Source organism: Cebus imitator, unplaced genomic scaffold (assembly GCF_001604975.1).
Source record: "Cebus imitator isolate Cc_AM_T3 unplaced genomic scaffold, Cebus_imitator-1.0 Scaffold379, whole genome shotgun sequence".
NCBI classification, from domain to species: Eukaryota; Metazoa; Chordata; class Mammalia; order Primates; family Cebidae; genus Cebus; species Cebus imitator.
The window spans coordinates 416,316-436,839 of NW_016107694.1; the positions used below are offsets into that span (position 1 = coordinate 416,316).

The 20,524-nt window shown below is 37.8% G+C and overlaps 1 protein-coding gene across 4 annotated transcripts in view; it reads right to left on the minus strand.

Moving 5' to 3' along the window:
* MTDH (metadherin) overlaps positions 1 to 20,524 on the minus strand; it is a 75,511-nt gene that overhangs the window by 26,411 nt on the left and 28,576 nt on the right. Inside the window, exons 3-8 of one of the 4 annotated variants that reach the window (XM_017507579.1) lie at positions 15,227 to 15,311; positions 14,321 to 14,497; positions 12,855 to 12,920; positions 10,744 to 10,980; positions 5,577 to 5,666; positions 1,993 to 2,091 (exon numbers count right to left, since the gene is read on the minus strand). In XM_017507579.1, the coding sequence (XP_017363068.1) occupies positions 1,993 to 2,091; positions 5,577 to 5,666; positions 10,744 to 10,980; positions 12,855 to 12,920; positions 14,321 to 14,497; positions 15,227 to 15,311 (754 nt within the window). The remainder of the gene's footprint in view (positions 1 to 1,992; positions 2,092 to 5,576; positions 5,667 to 10,743; positions 10,981 to 12,854; positions 12,921 to 14,320; positions 14,498 to 15,226; positions 15,312 to 20,524) is intronic. The other 3 variants (XM_037731064.1, XM_017507580.1, XM_017507581.1) reach the window with 3 other exon arrangements.

The following is a 20,524-nucleotide window of genomic DNA, read 5'->3' on the forward strand; positions in this document are numbered from 1 at the left end:
TCTGATACACATTACTTTGATTAAGTACAGAATCCTATGGATACATGTTTTAAAAATCTTTTTATCTTGGCAGCCAATCATGTTTTTCATATTCAAAGTTATCTTAATATGGATAAAATAAGTGGAGCTACTCTGTCCAAGCAGGAAAGCCTAGAGACCTGACCACTCAATTTTCCTCTGCCCCAACCCACAGCAGCCCAAGATACCTTACTGCTATTTTCCTATAGTCACTCCTATCATCGTTATAATCACTCCTCAATTCTATTCTGCATATAGCTGGTAATTCTTCCTAAAGCACAGATACACTGTTTTTTCCCAAAAATAGTGCTTTCACATCCTTGTAAAACCTTGGATTTAAATACTTCACACATAGCCCTGCGTATTCATGGGTTTTCCATTTGTGGATTCAAAAATGTTCGGGGGAAAAAAATGAGTGAATTGTGCCTGTACTGAATATGTAGAGACTTTTTCTTTCTTGTCATTATTCCCTAAACAATACAGTATAATACTATAGTACCGCTGCATTCAGTACTATAAGTAATCTTAGGCGGGTTATATGCAAATACTATGCCATTTTATAATAGGGGACTTCAACATCTGTGGATTTTGGTATCTGAGGTGGGTCCTGGAATCAAGCCCCCATGGATACTGAGAGATGACTGTAATTTACTGAGCTTTCATGTTCACTCATTAACTCATTAAAACCTCACAACAACCTATGAAAATAGATATGACAGGTTATTTGCTCAATTTTACAGCTCCCAGATAAGTGACAAAGTCGAACCATATGCAGTACGACATTTTAGAGTCAGGACTAAAATTCATATTTACTGTCTAAAAACCGCCAACTCCCTAATCTTTAGGCACCAATTCAAGGCATGGCATTTTAAAATATGGTTCTCCCTGATCTTTCTCCCCTCATCTCCCTTAATCTGTAAGAACTGTGCTTTAAACACTGTGTTGCCAGCTGACCTTGATGATTACTATCATCACCAAGGCTGATAGTGGTTAAGAGGATGAACTCTGGAGCCAGACTAGCAAGGTTTGAATTACCACCCTCCTCCCATTTAACTAACTGTGTGACCTGGAGAAAGCTAGAAAATTTACTCTTGTCACAGCTTTTTCATCAGAAAAGTGTAAAAACAAATAATACTTACCACACAGAAATGTTTAAAGCATTAAATGAGATAATAAAATCCAAAAGACTAAAACCAGTGTCTGGTACATAGTCCAGTGTTTACTTTTACTGTCATTATTATTACTATGAGCACCCATTTTTAAGGGCCTGCACTAGGTCCTGTGTGTATAAAAGAGTGCTAGTCCCCATTTTCAGAGGGTTCTCTACTTGGAGAAGCAAAACATACGCTTAAAAAATGGTGGAAAACCTCACAGGGAACAAATACATGCTAACAGAAAATAGTAAATAGTAAAAAAGAATGTGAAATAAAAATTCACAGAAAGTAAATTTTGAGATTTGGGGTTGTGAGGAAAAAAACCTCATATATTTTTTAAAAATGAAGACAGCATGAGCTTTCTGAACATACAAACCATATTCTTCCTTTTTTAAAACGACTCTTCCTTTAACTAAACTTCTACTGGCAACTGGGTTAAGAACGTGGTTTTCTACCAGCACAAAAATGTGTGTATACTTCACAAATACAAAGCCATTCCTGTATATTGAATTCAGTTTATTATACTACCTAGGAAGAGAAACAAACATTTATTTAAAGCAAAAAATTTAAAAACTAGAAATACTACAGAGCAACTAGAAGAAAACTTTACATTTAAATATTGCCTCAATTATGATAATTTAGTTTTAATTTTACAGGTATTCAATAATCAGGTTTCAAGTAGTACATTTGGTATTAAATTATATTCTTATGACCTTTAAAGGTGAGAAATCAGAATTAAAATTAAAACATAAAGCATGAATCCAGGGTGCTAGAAAGAAAATTTTGAAAAAAATAACTGATAATTTTTAAAAGGACATACTTAACCCAGACCATTCATCATCGATATAGGGTTGATTACGGCTAACATCCCACTGATAATCAGAAGTGGTAGACTGAGAAACTGGCTCAGCAGTAGACCCTTAAATGAAAAACGAATGCAATAAAATTAAAAATGGAATTTCCTAATGATGTTTCATAACAATAGTTCTATACTTTGACATGGAGACTTTATTTTAAAAATATCTCCTAAAAGGAAAAATTCAGACATTAGAAAAAGAGTAAGTTAAAAGGAAAGCAGAATTGAGGGTAATTTTAGATTACCTATGATAATCACTTGATCTAATTCACTGATCAGAAATATATATTTTCCCTAGCACCAATCCATTAGATTTTGTATTCTGTATTTTATGTCAACTGGTTACCTATAAATTTCTTTTTTTTCTTTTTTTTTTTTGAGACAGGGTCTCACTCTGTCATGCAGGCTGGAGTGCAGTGGTATGATCATGGCTCACTGCAGCCTCAACTTCGCAGGCTCAAGAGATCCTCCTACCTCAGTCTCTCAGGCAGCTGGAACCACAGGCTTGCCCCACCATGCTGGGCTTTTTTTCTTTTTTCGAGATAGAGTCTCGCTTTGTTGCCCAGGCTGGAGTGTAGTGGCACAATCTCAGCTCACTGCAATCTCTGCCTCTTGGGCTTAAGCAATCCACCTACCTCAGCCTCCCAAGTAGATGGAACCACAGGTACACATTATGCTCAGCTAATTTTTGTATTTTTTGTAGAGATGGGGTTTCACCACATTGCCTAGGCTGGTCTTGAACTTCTAGGCTTAAGTGATCCTCCTGCCTCAGCCTCCCAAAGTGCTGGGATTAAAGGCATGAGCTCCTATGCCTGGACTCCTGGCTTAGTTTTCAAAATTTTTTTGTAGAGATAGGGTCTCCCTGTGTTGCCCAGGCTGGTCCTGAACTTCTGGCCTCCAGTGATCCTCCTGCCTCGGTCTCCCAAAGTGCTAGGATTACAGGCATAAGCCACTGTGCTCTGCCTAAAAATTTCAAGAAGTCAAAAAAAGTTGTTTTTTCCTTCTTCTTAATGGAAAATAAAACACAATAGAAATCTCTGCCATTGATCATTTTAGTCCTGGCTGTTTCAGAACTATGTATCTTCAGAACCCTGAAAGAGAGAACTAGAAAATGTCTGAGTTAGCTAGAATCTTTTGGTTAAGAAACGTTAAATAAATAGTTAATTACCTAAAGAGATGAAGCAGAGAGAAGCTAAAGAGACAAGAGAATTACAGGAGATCTAGAGACTAAGTTCAAGTACATTTAAAGAAAATAGTATCTTGTGAGTTTTGTCTGCTTTTGCTTTTTCTCAGGTGAGTGGAGTAGGCTGGGTGAGAGTGGGTTCACATAGTCTTTTAGGAACCTGATGAAAGCTGTGGTAGCCTGCTGTCTAGAGCTTAACAAAAAATTTTACATATACGTAGTTTTGGGGGGCATATGAGTTCACTGATGCCAGGTCAAAACCCCTTGCTTTATAAATTCATTTTAGGATGTAAATGTAAAGCAGTGGTTCTCTATCAGGTGTGCACATGCACAAACACCTCTTCTGAATTAGAATTTACATGTGTCCTGGAGTCCTGGGATGACTCTGATATATATATTTTGGATTCAGAGCCACTATAAAAATAAATGATTAGGAAGAAAAGATACTTGTTTGGTTTAAAAGTCTTACATATAATCACATCCTTCCACGAGAGTCCTTACTAATTTATAAATTTCTTCTTGGTTACAGATGATCTTACCAGCATTCCGTGAACATATTAACTGCTTGATATATACTCTCTCTCCATATATGTTTAATATATATATTTTAATGTAAACTTTAACAGAGTAATCCTATAAAATTCACATATAATTAATATATTAGTTGCTTAGAAGCAGTATTGTAACACTGGTGCTATTTCTTTAGCAGCCCACACTACTTTCTCTGAATACAAGAAGGGAATAGCATTTGTGTTGTACAGTCACCAAATGAGGAAGCAGCGAACTTGTACTTCTGGAACCAAAATGTGGTCTACAAGACCAGAGTTTGGAAAACTATGACTCGTAGACCAAATCCCCAACCATCTGGTTTTTATATGGCCCATGAACCAAGAATCATTTTCATATTTTTAAATGGTTAAAAAATATCAGGCCAGGTGCAGTGGTTCACGCCTGTAATCCCAGCACTTCGGGAGGCCGAGGCAGGTGGATCACAAGGTCAAGAGATCGAGACCTTTCTGGCTAACACGTTGAAAGTCCATCTCTACTAAAAATACAAAAAACTAGCTGCACATTGTAGTGCACCTGTAGTCCCAGCTACCTGGAAGGCTGACGCAGGAGAATTGCTTGAACCCCAGGAGGAAGAGGTTGCAGTGAGCCTAGATCGAGTCACTGCACTTCAGCCTGGTGACAGAGCAAGACTCTTGTCTCAAAAAAAAAAAAAAATCAAAAGAATAGTATTTTGAACCAGACACAGCCATTTACTTACTGTCTCAGGCTGCATTCTTGTTATAACGGCAGAGTTGAGTAATTGCAACAGAGGCTGCATGGCCCACAATCCCTAAAACATCTACTATCTGTCCCTTTATATAAAATGTTCACTGACCCCCTTTCTAGTTTAGTGATTCCAGACACTGTGGAACTACAAAATTAGCCATCTGGGTCCATGAATTCCAGTGTGAACCAAGCACTGCAAACTAAACAATGTCTCCCATATTTTACACACACACACACACACACACACACACACACACACACACACATTTTGAGACAGAGTCTTACTCTGTCACCCAGTCTGGAGTGCAGTGGTGCTATCATGGCTCATTGCAGCTTCAGCCTACTGGACTAGAGAAATCCTCCCACTATAGCCTCTTGAGTAGCTGGGACCACAGGCAAATACCACCATGCCTGGCTAATTTTTTTTTTTAACTTTATGTAGTGAAGTAGTTGCCCAGGCTTGTCTCGAACTCCAAAGCTCAAAGTGATTCTCCCACCTCAGCCTCCCTACATGCTGGGATTATAGACATGAGCCACTACACCTGGCCTCCCACATTTGTGTAATATTTGTTAAATGCATAAAGTTTCTATATGATTAATAAAACATATATCCATTTCTGTAATGCAAAATTGACAGTAGTTTATTAGTAATCATGTATTTTATAAATCAGTAAATACTGAGGAGTTACTATGTGGGAATCCATAACCTGAAAGGGTTAGTTTTAAACTCATGATGAGTAACAGTGGACAGAAGTAAAATGTCAAATTGTAACTAAAAGTATGGTAGGACTACATTAACAACAGAAGACTATGAACCTGAAGGGAAGGCCTTGCATGTGTATTTGTCTGTGCGCCAAAACACTGTCAGTGATCTCAGGCCACAGAATCCTTACACCTCTAGAGATGGGAATTAAGTCATTTGCACACAAGAATTTAGGTCTTCTCTCCCAGTTGTAAAGGCCTTTGACATTTTATAATAGCTGCTATTTATATTGATATCAGTACTTGATGTTGATTAGTTCTTCAAATAACAAATACTAAAATTAAACAAATGTTTTTGTTAGCTGAACAAAAGACTGTTTTCACATACCAGAAACAGCAGAGTTAAGTGTGAGAGATGCAAAAGAAGCAGAATTCTGTTCAGAGGTATTCATTCCCCTATCCACACTAGACCAAGCAGCTGTTAAAATAAAGAATGTCACTTGGAACCTTCAATTTGCAATGAGACTTGAAAGATATGTAAAGATTTAAAACTATGATAACAATATTTATCAAGATAACCTTAGAAATTAGAACCACTTAATATAGCAACAGCTACTATTTACTGGATATTTATTATGTAGCTGGACCCCTTACACCAACCACTTGTAATCCTTACAGCAACTTTGCTAGGCAGTTTTGGAGCAATTAAGTGACTTGCTGACAGCTAGAAAACAGCTGAGCCATGATTACAACTTAAGTCAATTCCCAAAGCCTATGCTCTTTTCCACTATACCAAGCTGCATTGTTATCTATCATAATTAAGCAACTACTTTGGGATAGCACTGAACTTGGTACTTGATTTCATTACAATGAATTCTCATAATTACTTAAGTTTGAGGTTCATACATGTTAAATAACTAGCCTGAATGTCCATAAAAGCTATCATATAGAATAACAGACATCTATATCTAATAGATCTGTCTGAATAAGTTCCTGTTCATTACTGTATACCATGCTACATTCTCAATAATTTTAAGACATTTCTTTCTTATTTTAAAGAACATAAACCTCCATGGGACAAGTCACATCTGTCTCTTCTCTGTAACCAATTACAAACCTATTTAATATAGTTCCCTTTCAATCTCAATAAAGGTCTTATTCTATCTAGGCAGGAACTCTAATTTGCTGTTTAATTTTATCTATAACAACATTAAGTAAATACCATCTAATTTATGTCCTAATTATGAAATGTTACATAGCTTTTTATAAGTAAATTGCAGGCCAGGAGCAGTGGCTCACACCTGTAATCCCAGTACTTTGGGAGGACGAGGCAGGTAGATCACGAGGTCAGGAGTTCAACATCAGCCTGGCCAACATGGTGAAACCCCACCTCTACTAAAAATGTAAAAATTAGCTGGGCATGGTATAATGGTATAGGTATAACATGCCTATAATCCCAGCTACTTGGGAGGCTGAGGCAGGAGAATCACTTGAACCGGGACCTGGGAGGCGGCGGCTGCGATGAGCTGAGATTGCTCCACCGTACTCCAGCCTGGGCTATAGAAAGAGACTCCATCTCAAAAAAAAAAAAAAAAGTAAATTGTAAATATCCCCAAAGGTCACACAGTTCCTAACATTACTCCATACAATTCAACCATTTCTTTTACCAAATATGAAAGGATGCCTTATAGCATAGAAATTAATGCTTTCTTCTCTGCTGAAAATGGGAGTGGGAATTTAGGAATGCCTTTTTTTCTTTCTTTCTTTCTTTTTTCTTTTTTTTTTTTGAGACAGAGTCTTGCTCTGTTGCCAGAATGGAGTGCAGTGGCACAATCTTGGCTCACTGCCACCTCTGCCTTCCAGGTTCAAGCAATTCCTGTCTCAGCCTCCTGAGTAGCTGGATTACAGGCACGTGCCACCATGCCTGGCACATTTTTGGATTTTAGTAGAGATGGGGTTTCACCATGTTGCTCAGGTTGGTCTTGAACTCCTGAGCTCAGGAAATCTACCTGCCTCGACCCCCTCAAAGTGCTAGGATTACAGGCATGAGCCACCACACCCAGCCAAGAGAATGCCTCTTTCAAACAAATTTTGATAACTCTATACAATTTTTCAATACAATGAGGAGGAAAGAAGAGTAACCTTAAGCACAATATTAGTAAATGATCTAGAGTTTGATTTTTGACAGTGTTAGGTTTTAAAAAAGTAGAGCCAGATGTGGAGGCTCACGTCTGTAATTCCAGCACTCTAGGAGGCCGAGGCAGGCAGATCACCTGAGTTCGGGAGTTTGAGAACAGACTGACCAACGTGGAAAAACCCCATCTCTACTAAAAATGCAAAATTAGCTAGGCATGGTGGCACATGCCTGTAATCCCAGCTACTCAGGAGGCTGAGGCAGGAGAATTGCTTGAACCCGGGAGGCGGAGGTTGTAGTAAGCCAAGACTTCACCATTGTACTCCAGCCTAGGCAATAAGAGTGAAACTCCATCTCAAAAAAAAAAAAAAAAAAAGAAAGTGACAGAAACAGCTAGTAACAAAGGAAAAGAGTATTTTTCTACTTAGTAAAAAGTTTCTAGTGGTCGGGAGTTTGAGACCAGCCTGACTAACATGGAGAAACCCGTCTCTACTAAAAATACAAAATTAGCTGAGCGTGGTGGCACATGCCTATAATCCCAGCTACTCGGGAGGTTGAGGCAGAAGAATCACTTGAACCCAGGAGGCGAAGGTTGCAGTGAGCCAAGATTGCACCATTGCACTCCAGGCTGGGCAACAAGAGTGAAATTCTGTCCTAAAAAAAAAAAAGTGACAGAAACAGCTAATAACATAAGAAGAAATTTTTTCTACTTACATACTAAAAAGTTTCTAGTGTCTACTGGTCTCCCAAATTAGAAGAGATAAACAAAAAATATTTGCAATAAGCACAACAGAAAAAAATCGAATGTTTAATGTACAAGAAAGTTTAAAAAAATAGATTAAAAAAATAAAATAGTAGGCAGACATGGTGGTCCACATCTGTAATCCCAGCACTTTGAGAAGCCAAGGTGGGTGGATCACTTAAGCCCAGGAGTTTGGGACCAGCTAGGGCAATGTAGTGAAACTGCGTCTCTACAAAAAATACCAAAGTTAGCCTTTAATTAGCCTTTATGCATGGTGGCACATGCCTGTGGTCACAGCTACTCAAGAGGCTAAGGTGGAAAGATCATTTGAACCCTGGAAGTTAAGGCTGCAGTGAGCTATGACCACACCACTGCACTCTAGCCTGGGCAACAGAGTGAGATCCTGCCTCAAAAAATTAAAAAACAAAAACAAAAGCCAAAAAACCATGAAGAGCTCATTAGACAAACGGGAAAATAACATTAACAGACAATTCATAAAAGAAATAGAAATGACCAAGAAAGGGCCGGGCATGGAGGCTCACGCATATAATCCCAGCACTTTGGGAGACTAAGATGGGTGGATCATGAGGTCAGGAGTTTGAGGCCAGCCTGGCCAATATGATGAAACCCTGTCTATACTAAAAATATAAAAATTAGCCAGGCATGGTGACAGGCACCTATAATCCCAGTTACTTAGGAGGGTGAGGCAGGAGAATTGCTTGAACCTGAGAGGCAAAGGTGCAGTGAGCTGAGATCATGCCACTGCACTCCAGCTGGGTGATACAGTGAGACTCCATCTCCAAAAAAAAAAAAAAAAAAGAAATGACCAAGAAATTTGTGGAAAAACATTCAATCTCATTAGTGATATTACCAAGTTAACTGAAATAATTTATGTACTTTTTGCTTACCAAATTAGAAAAGGTGGAAAAAAAAAATCCCAACCTTGGTAAGCATAAGATAAATGGGTGCTTACACTAATGCTTTGAGTATAAATCAGAACAACTCTCTCTGAAAATACTTAGGCATTATTAGTAGAGCATTATAAACATTCATGTTCCCTTTAATCCAATATCACTCACAAGACTCTGTCCTTAATAACTGCAAAACATGGCCAGGAGTGGAGGCTCATGCTTGCAATCCCAGCACTTTGAGAGGCCAAGGCAGGAAGATCACTTGAGGTCAGGAGTTCAAGTCCCGTCTGGCCAACATGGTGAAACCCCATCTCTATTAAAAAAACACAAAAATTAGCTGGGTGTGGTGATGTGCACCTGTAATCCCAGCTACTGGGGTGGCTGAGGCACAAGAAATGCTTGAACCCAGGAGGTGGAGGTTGTAGTGAGCTGAAATCATGCCACTGCACTCCAGCCTGGGCAACGAGTGAGACTCCTTCTTAAAAACAACAACAACCCCAAATATATTCAGTGCAACATTATCTACAATGGTTAAAAAAAGGAAAATTACTTCTTAAATAATATGGGAATAGTTAAGTAAATTATACTATCCTTAGATTATAGGGCCATTAAATATACTTACAAAAAGTAAGGAAAATGTTTATGTTACAATGTTAAGTGGGGACTTGGGGAGACATAAACATGCATATCCAATTTTAGTTGTATCAAAAACAAAAATACTAAAGCAAAACTATAGGCTGGGTGTGATGGCTCATGCCTAAAATCCAAGCACTTTGGGAAGCCAAGGTGGGCAGATTACCTGAGATCAGGAGTTCAAGACCAGCCTGGCCTGTATGGCAAAACCCCATCTTTACTAAAAATACAAAAATTAGCTGGGTGTGGTGGCACACATCTGTAATCCCAGCTACTCAGGAGGCTGAGGTAGGAGGATCGCTTGAGGAGGCGGAGGTTGCAGTGAGCCGAGATTGTGCCACTGCACTCCAGCCTGGGAGACAGAGCGAGGCTCCACCTCAAAAAAACAAACAAACAAACAAAAAAAAACAACAACAAAAAAAACCAAACCAAACTCCATCTCCACTGAACCCTGCACCCCCCCCCCAACTATACACAGTGGGGGGCAGGAGAAAGGGAGGAAGGAGAAATATAAATAACAGTGGTTGTCACTAGGTGGCATAGTGGTAACTGTGGGATTTTCCTTATCTTTTTGCAGTTTCCCCACATTTAATGTGCATTTCTTTTCTATAATACACACACACGCACACACACACTCACAAAATAAGTTGCTTTTAACTTGATGGCTCTCAACAGCAATAAACTTCTCAAATACTGGTCTCTATTATCAAAATCCAAAGAAAAATTTAATTATAAATAGGCCACTTTGCAGATGGTAAAATGTAAGTGGGTGTTATCAACTGTACTTCCACTTACTATTTTTATTTAGACTCAACACAATTATTGAAATTAATAAAAAACTCTACTCACACATTACATGTATCACATCACTAAGAATACATAATTTACACCAGTTAGCTACATTGATAATCAAATGTGATAAAGTATGTGAAAGCACTATGTAAAGAGTAAATGATAAATGTTATTTAGTTCCCACCTTGCTCTACAAAAAGAATGTGAGATGAGTTAATTACTACTATTATTTCTGCAGAGCAGTACTTATTTTTCTATTCATAGTTTTCCCTATTTCTGAAAAATTAAAAATGTGCAAGATTACTAATTTTAAATAAACTTAAATTTTTCTAACACTTCTTACCAATGCCAGAAAATATTGAACGGTCACTCCAACTCCTTCCCCAGTCTTTTCCATTTGCATTAGCATCTCCAGTGTCTTGACTCCAGGCAGATGGCTCAGTTTTCCTCTTTCCTGTAGAAGCAGGTGAAACAGAGTTCCACTTCTCCTCACCTGCACTGATCTGTGAGGAGAGTTTTACAGACTTTTCATTCCAGCCTCCTCCATTGACAGTAAGGTTTTCATTCAATCCTGAAGAAACTTAAAGAAAAAAAAAAGAAGATTAGAAATAGGTACATGACTTCTTAAAACTGGGATATTTCCACATTTCTATGATTGCTTGACTTTAATATTTATTACTCACTTCCCCTACTATCCTTTGATCATCAAGAATTGCCTTTTTAATTTAAAAATAGGAGGCTTATACACAACATATATACTAACAAGTTTTTAACAGTAGAATGACTTGCTCAAAGGAAGTACAACAGAGCAAACAGAAAATGACACATATTCTGAATACTCACCCACTAAGAATATGAAGACATCCCCTAGTTACATGTTCTTTCCTTAATTATTTACACATACTACATTATGTATCAAGCAATGATTCTAAAACCTGGCTGCACATTAAAATTAACTAAAAAATTTCTTAAAAACAGACTCTGGAGCCTCAGCCCAGACCAATTAAAATCAGAATCTTTGTAGTGGAGCCCAAGTATCATTATGTATGTATGGTGTATGTATACGTACCCACACACAAATACACATAGGTGTGTGTGTAAATTAGTACACATTTATTTATACATATATGTGTGTATATGTTGTTTTTTAAAGCTTCTTGGATAACTAATGTGTAGCCAGGGTTGAGAACCATGGGCATAAAGGAAGCTTTTTGACAGTGCTAAGAACCAGCACTGAAAAGCTTGAAATGAGGTTGGGCGCGGTGGCTGACACCTGTAATCCCAGCACTTTGGAAGGCTGAGGCAGGCGGATCACCTGAGGTCAGGAGGTCGAGACCAGCCTGGCCAATATGATGAAACCCCATCTCTACTAAAAACACAAAAATTAGCAAGGCGTGGTGGCAAGTGCCTGTAATCCCAGCTACTCGGGAGGCTGAGGCAGGAAAATTCCTTGAACCTGGGAGGCGGAAGTTGCAGTGAGCTGAAATCCTGCCACTGTACTCCAGACTGGGCAACAAGCAAAACTCCATCTCAAAAAAAAAAAAAAAAAAAAAGTGTGATGCCTGTCCCAGCACTTTGGGAGGCTGAGGTAGGTGGATCACCTAAGGTCAGGAGTTTGAGTTTGAGACCAGCTTGGCCAACATGGCAAAACCCCATCTCTACTAAAACATAGAAAAATTAGCCAGGCGTGGTAGTGGGTGCCTGAAATCCTAGCTACTCAGGAGGCTGAGGCAGGAAAATTGCTTGCACCCAGGATGAGGAAGTTGCAGTGAGCCCAGACTGCGCTACTGCACTCCAGCCCGAAAAACAAGGCCAAAACTCTCCGTCTCAAAAAAAAAAAAAAGGCCTGAACAAGAAGTGAACAAGAAGGTACGTTTTTCATTTCCAAATTTATTTTACTACAACACTTTTGTCTTCAGGTCAGGGAAAACACTACTTAATTCAGTCTTTATCATAAATGAATAAATACAACATATTTTCTATTTACAAAGCAATGAAAACTTTATAGTCCATTTATTGTGAAATATTTGATACTGTCAAGGAAGCAGTTAAAAAATTATAGGAACTAAGGCTTTTTTTTTTTTTTAAACATACAAGCATCAAGCATTTTATCCCATATATGCTGTATTAAACCCAAGCCCAAGAAAAATCTTTCTTTTCTACTAGCTTAAGTGACCTAAGCAAGAATCACAATAGCATATAAGCGAATACTGAATGTTTTTATATATGGGGGAAAAAAAACTAGAACATACCAAAGATTGTTAGAAGTGGGAGTGATTTTTCTTTTTATTTATTTTCCAAAACCTCTGGACCGTGATTATGTTACTTTAGTAATTAAAAATCATTTTAAGACTTTTTTCTTTCCTTCTGTGTCATTCATGTGAGGAAAGAGATATGTATATAAATTTCTATTTTGATGGGCCTTCAATTTAAGTTACATGTAATTTCTCTCACCCTGAAGTGTAGAATCTCCTTTTCCAGATTTAAAGTTGCTAACTTGAACATTTAGATGAGAATCACCTGGTTAAAATAGAAATAAAATTTATTTAATACTAAATAGGCTGGTACTATGCACATTAAATTAGGAGTAACATATAATTTTTACTTATTATCTATTGTAAATTGCTCCTTCAAGTGCTAAATTCTTCCACTAGAAAAAAGTCAATTTTACAACACATTTCACTTGTTGGTAAGGAACTGAGTTTTCTGGTTACCATATTCTTAGTCAACTAAAATGCCAATAAAACTGCCTATGTACAGACAGAGTTTGCTATTGTTTATCAGTTATTAAGATTCTTTTAAGTAGTAAATGGGCTCTGTAATTGGATTCAACTTTGCCACCTCTCAACACCAGCTGCCTTTTCAACAATCCTGGAAGCAAACACAACAACTTATTAAGAACTTTGCCAGTATTTGGGACCAGGACTTAGGAAATATGGCAAGAGGTGGGAATACACATTATAACACAAAAATACTATTTCTCTGACACTAAAAAGCATATGATCACAATGTTTAAAAAAACGGCATGACATAGGATTGTGCTAGCAAGAAAGGCATGCACAAGACAGTGAAAAATAATCATCAACAAAAATACTAAAGCATAGTGACAGTGAAAATGGGTAAGCAGAAGTCATTGCTGTACCATGGCAATAAATTCCACCAAGTTATCAAGCAAAAAATAAAAGGCAACAAGGCTAAGAAAATGGTCTGGGAACAACTGAGATGTGGGGAGATGGGAAGGTCATTAACAAAAAGACAAGGAAGATATATGCCAATGCCTTCAAGCAAGTTGAACAGTATCACTTTGCAGACTGGTGTCTCCAGGGTAAAAATGATGGTAATGTAAAGGGTCAGCTACCAAGAAGCCACCAGTATCGGACAGTATGAACATCTGAAATATTAATATTTGGGACAAAGAACATTAGCTTAATAATCTTTGAAGTTCTGGTCTAGCTCTATCAAACATCTATGATACTCTCAAAAAACTGGGATGATGAGAAATCCAGACACAACCTGTACTAACCAGAACATGCTTGATTCATCTTGGAATTAAAGCACTCAACATGCAAAATGGTGATAAATCATTTCATTTAATAAATGTCTTATCTACTCTAAGGAACGGAGATGCAAGAGTTGGGGCAAAGTGATACACACTAGAAAAGTGGCAACATCATCTTCTCATATGACTCAAGGCAGAAAGGCAAATTTTAATTTAATAGGCCATTCATTAGGTAATATGTAACAAGTAACACTGCTGGTATTAGGTAAACCAATACATGGTTCACAATACTCATGAAGAAGGGTATATCAGCACAATGATGTTAGCATTCAAAATAGTCAGATTTTGACATGATATTTTGTACATCCAAATAAAAGGAGTTTGATTTGATGTACCAGTGTCTTATGTTCCACTAATATACCTTTATTCTTCTTGGAACCAACAGGAAATGATGCAGTTGTAAGTTGCTCGGTGGTAACTGTGATGGTATTTTCTATCCCAGGGATAGTTGAATCCAATGAACCAGAATCAGTCAGCACCTTATCACGTTTACGCTGCTGTCGTTTCTCTCTGTGACTAATTTTAGTTTCCCAGGCTCCTGACATAGCCCCAGAAAAAAAATGTTATTCAGTAAGGGGAAGACAAAAAAAGTTGTAGTTTTGGGGGAGAAAATGGGGTGGAGCACATAAAATGTCATGATAAATTTAGATATTAAGCTGAAACCAAGAGTGTTGATTATATTAATTCATTCTAAGAATGTGTTCTAATTTCATTATGTTGTTTTAGGAAACTGCTGTTATTTATTCTAGCAATTTTTTTTTAATCAAAGCTGTCATCTTTGGTTTAGAAAAAATGGTAAGTCATCTTGTCTATCTTTTTTTAATCTTGCTAGGTAGAAGTGATACGAGGGTATTATATATAATCACTAATAAATGGGTTTATTAGGTGATGATAATAAATGACTTAAGAATTTTGTACAAAGTCTTTCAGGAATGGTATATTTAAGAACCATGGGGAAAAAAACAAACAAACAAACAAACCATAATTCCAGGAGACAAAGACAAGATGAATGACTTTTCAATTGCTCGAAATACAGAGCTTGACTTTAAATTTCAAGGCAGTTCCCTCCAGAAAAAGCACTAATGGATCCTTAACAAAAGTGTTTCCTAACAGTGTCACAGATTTATATATTAAGGTCTACAGTTATAAAAAAAAAAAAAGAAGAGCTAAATACAAAATTAAGTGAAACAAATGCAGCTTTTATATAATACATTTTGATAAAAAAGGGTTAAAATTTTTTCTATAGTCCTTTCCCTTGCTCAAGTACCTTCATCAACTTCCTTTCCATCATGGCGTGAACTGTTTTGCACTGCTTTAGCATCTGACTTTGATTTCTTCTTATTTTTCTTTGACTGAAAGTAAAATAGAATGTTACTTAATATTTCATTAAGTTTTTGAATAAGTAGGAGTCAGTAAAATACATAATGAAATGTATGATGCTGACGACTAAAAAAATTTAATGTTTGATTTAAAACACTTAACATATTAAGTGGCAATAATAATCATATGAGGTTACCATTGAGTGAGTGGTTACTATGTGCTAAGTATTCTGTACTCGTTTTCTTATTTATTTCTTTAAAGAAGCTTGCTGGAGAAGGTATTAGCCTCATTTTAGAGATGAGAAAATAAAAACTTAGAGATGTAAAATATTAACTAGGTTGTACCACATCACATTGTTAGCAAACTAAGTCATAATTAGGAACTAGGTCTGTCTGGCTCCAAAGTCTGTGCCCTTCCACATCAAGCTAACATAAGTTACGTCATAAATAAGGTACTGTAATATGGTATTTTCAAAGCAACAAAATTAAAACCTATTGCAACATATTCAGATGGAAAATGATGTGGTGATTACTGGTTTTTGGATTGCACAAAACACACTGATGCTATATCCGATGTATAACAAATTAATGAGTCAATTGTACATAGTAGGTATTATTTTTGTCTGTTGCAAAGCAATGTAAAAATACCTAGGATTTGTATATAAATGTTTAATAATTCAATCCAGATAAAATATCTATACACATATAACACATGGATATTTTCAGATGATCTTCCAACTCCCTTCTGCTAATATAATTTTATCCTTTCAAAAGCTTGCTAAAAACAACATAAAGCCATGATTTCTGTATTTAGATAAGTGCTTCCAGAAGAGAATTAACATTTATAAAACAGTATTTTTATACTTTGTATTCACTTATTTAGCTATTTATTGAGATCAGTTATGTATTTATTACTGCACACTTTTTTTTTTTTTTTCCAAAATAGTCTTACTCTGTTGCCTAGGCTGGAGTGCAGTGGCATGACATCAGCTCGCTGCAACCTCCGCCTCCCAGGTTCAAGCAATTCTCTGCCTCAGCCTCCTGAGTAGCTGGGATTACAAGCACCCACCACTATGCCCAACTAATTTTTGTATTTTCAGTAGAGACAAGGCTTCACCATGTTGGCCAGGCTGGTCTCAAACTCCTGACCTTGTGATCTGCCCACCTTAGCCTCCCAAACTACTGCACACTATCTTAAAGGCAGTAAATGAGTTTGAGCAAGTGAGTAAGCAATGACAGATAATTGCTTTTCCTACCAATAAACAACATGCATATATTCTCAAGTGACATGATCTCTTGAAAGTGATTAAAAATTGTCTTTGCCAAGAGATTACAAAGAAAAACTAATTTTTTTTACTGTTCTCATAACTGATTTGCATTTATTCATTTCTTTGCATGGTCTCATTATCATTAACATGTTATGTTTAATATACTGGTTTATTACATTATGTATATTTAATATACTGGCTTATTACATGTACCAAACCAGCCTCATATCCACTTTAAAAAAAAAAGATAGGCGGAGATATTCACATACCATAATATTCACCCTTTTAAAGGTGGTCAGTGGTTTTTAGTATATCTGAAATTGCACAACTATCAAAATTATTATTTTTTATTTTTATTTTTTGAGACAGAGTCTCATTCTGTTGCCCAGGCTAGATTGCAGTGCCATGATCTCAGCTCACTGCAACTTCCGCCTCCCAGGCTCATGGAATTCTCCTGCCTCAGCCTGCTAAGTAGCTGGGATTAGAGGTGTGTGCCACCACGCCTGGCTAATTTTTTTATTTTTTAGTAGAGATGGGGTTTCACCATGTTGGCCAGGCTGGTCTTGAACTCCTGACCTCATTACAGGCTTGAGTCACCACTCCCAGCCTCAAAATTATTATTTAATCCCAAAAAAGAAACTCTGTAATGATTAGAGGTTACTCCCAACTCCTCTCTTCTCACTGGCAACCATGACTCTACTTTCTGTCTCTGTCTTTATGACAGTCACTCTTCAGTAAAGACAACACATTGAACATCTGTTAATTACAGTTGAGCAGAGGCAGCAAATCCTTTCTGCAAAGGACCAAATAGTAAATATATTAGGTTTTGCAGTCCATAGGGTTTTGAAGTAACCACACAACTCTGCTCATGTAGCATGAAAGCAGCCATATACAATTTATAAACAAATGGGTGTGACTATGTTCCAATAAAGCATTATTCACAAAAACAGGCATCTGGCTGGATTTGGGGTGTCAGAGTTTGCTATCCTTGGTCTAGAGCAGTGCTGGCCAACAGAAATATAATGCAAACCACATATATAATTTAAAAAAATTGTAGTAGACACATTTTTAAGTTAAAATAGGTAACAATTTTAATATTTAACACAACATATCTAAAATGCGTCATTTCAACATAGGACTCATAAAAAAACAATAAGATAGTACGAAAAAGAAAACTAAGTCTTCAAAATCTCACATGTATTTTACACTTAACAGCAATTTCAATTTGGACTAGTCACGTTTTTTTTTTTTTTTGAGACAGAGTTTTGCTCTTGTTGCCCAGGCTGGAGTGCAATGGCAAGATCTCGGCTCATTACAACCTCCATCTCTCAGGTTCAAGTGATTCTCCTGCCTCAGCCTGTTGAGTAGCTGGGATTACAGGCATGCGTCACCACGTCTGGCTAATTTTGTGTTTTCAGTAGAGACAGGGTTTCTCCATGTTGGTCAGGCTGGTCTTGAACTCCCGACCTCAGGTGATTTGCCCATCTTGGCCTCCCAAAGTGCTGGGATTACAGGTGTGAGACACTGCGCCCAGCCAGACAAGTCACATTTTAAGTGCTCAATATCCACATGTGGCAAGTGGCTACCATACTGAACAGTGCAGGTCCACAGGAACTAAAGCAGGTATCCCCATTTTGTAGACAGAAACCAAGGCCATAAAGAGAGTTTAAGATTGCTGATTGTGGTGGCTCACATCTGTAATCCCACCAATTTGGGAGGTTGAAGTAGATCACTTGAGCCCATGGTTATGAGACCAGCCAAGACAACACATAGGGAAGATCCTATCTCTTAAAAAAAACAGTGGGGGTGACAACATGCACCTGTGTTTCCAGCTACTTGGGAGGCTGAGGTAGGAGGATCACTCGAGCCTGGGGGGTTAAGTCTGCAGTGAACTGTGATCAGGTCACTGTACTCCAGCCTGGGCAACAGAGTGAGACCCTGTCTCAAAAAAACCCCCCAAAATAAAAAACAAAGAAGAGTGTCTAAGAGGCCGGGCGAGGTGGTTCACGTCTGTAATCCTAGCACTTTGGGAGGCCAAGGCAGGCAGATCACTGGAGGTCAGGAGTTAGAGACCAGCCTGGCCAATGTAGTAAAACCCGTCTACCAAAAATACAAAAAATTAGCCAGGTACGGTGGCACACGCCTGTCCCAGCTACTCAGGGGGCTGAGGCAGGATAATTGCTTGAACCGGGGAGGCAGAGCCTGCTGAAATCGTGCCACCGCACTCCAGCCTGGGTGGCAGAGTGAGATTCTGTCTCAAAAAAGAGACTGTTTAAGAGCATAGGTTAAAGTGGTGAAACTTGAAACTAGGACAAAAGTTTCGTTCTTTTTTTTTTTTGAGACGGAGTTTCGCTCTTGTTACCCAGGCTGGAGTGCAATGGCGCGATCTCGGCTCACCGCAACCTCCGCCTCCTGGGTTCAGGCAATTCTCCTGCCTCAGCCTCCTGAGTAGCTGGGATTACAAGCACGCACCACCATGCCCAGCTAATTTTTTGTAGTTTTAGTAGAGACGGGGTTTCACCATGTTGACCAGGATGGTCTCGATCTCTTGACCTCGTGATCCACCCACCTTGGCCTCCCAAAGTGCTGGGATTACAGGCGTGAGCCACCGCGCCCGGCCCCAAGTTCAGTTCTGATCCACAGTTTAGCCTCATAAACAACCTTTCATTTAGTCTCCTTACATTTAACTCTAATTACAAATTTAATCATACATTAGCTATGTAGCTTTGAGCTACATCATTCTAAATCCTTTTCCCCAACTGTCATATGGACGAAAATTTCTACTAATCTCACGTAAGTTTATTTTAAGGGTTAAAACAAAAAGTGAAAAGAGTCTGTTAACTACAAAGTAGTGTACATAAATAAGATTTTTTTTAAAAGAAGGGAGACTTTGAAAATGTAATAGAAATTGTGTTTACAGGGAAATATTTGATTTGTGACTAAAAAATCTGCAGAAAAAGGTTATCTAAGATTAGACTTAAATATTGTTTGATTTTACTACTGCCATTAAAAAAATTAACAATAACACGCATCCTGGTAAGGGTAAATAAAATAAACCGGGTGTGGTGGCTCATGCCTGTAATACTAGCACTTTGGGAGACTGAGGTGGGTGGATCAAAAGGTCAAGAGATCGAGACCATCCTGGCCAATATGGTGAAACCCCATCTCTTAAAACAAAACAAAACAAAAAAACAGTTCAAGACCAGCCTAATCAAAATAGTAAGACCCCATCTCTACTAAAAATACAAAAATTAGCCAGGCATGGCGGCATGCGCTTGTAATCCCAGCTACTGAGGAGGCTGAGACAGGAGAATCACTTGAACCTGGGAGGCTGAGGTTACAGTGAGCCAAGAAGGTGCCACTGCACTCCAGCCTAGGCAACAGAGTGAGACTCTGTCTCAAAAAAAAAGAGTAAATAAAATAATATCCTATGAAAAACTATATGTAATACATACTGATATTTGTCCTGGCCATACTACCAAAGCAGACATCTTACTTCTTAGCAGCTTCACTTTAGCTAAGACTTTTGAAGGAAGCTTGTTGCATAAAGCTCTGGCTTTTTTGTTACCATAGTTCTTTTTTTCCCTAATTTGTCAGGCTCCACCATGGAACTGAGTAGATTATTAAACTGGCTTCTCTTAAATGGTCTTCATACAACCAAGATTTATAAAATAATACACACAGCATTATTTTATAATTAATATATTTTATATTAATATAAAAATTATTAATATAAAAATCAGTACACATAACTAAATGTAAGTCTTTACTGATAGCAACTGCACTATAATCTAATAGGAAAATGACATGCAAGTAAGACAAATACAAAAATTAGTCAGGCGTGGTGGCATGTGCCTGTAATCCCAGTTACTGGGGAGGCTGAGGCAGAAGAATTGCTTGACCCGGGAGGCAAAGGTTGCAGTGAGCTGAGATCGTACCATTGCACTCCAGACTGGGCAATAAGAGTGAAACTTCATC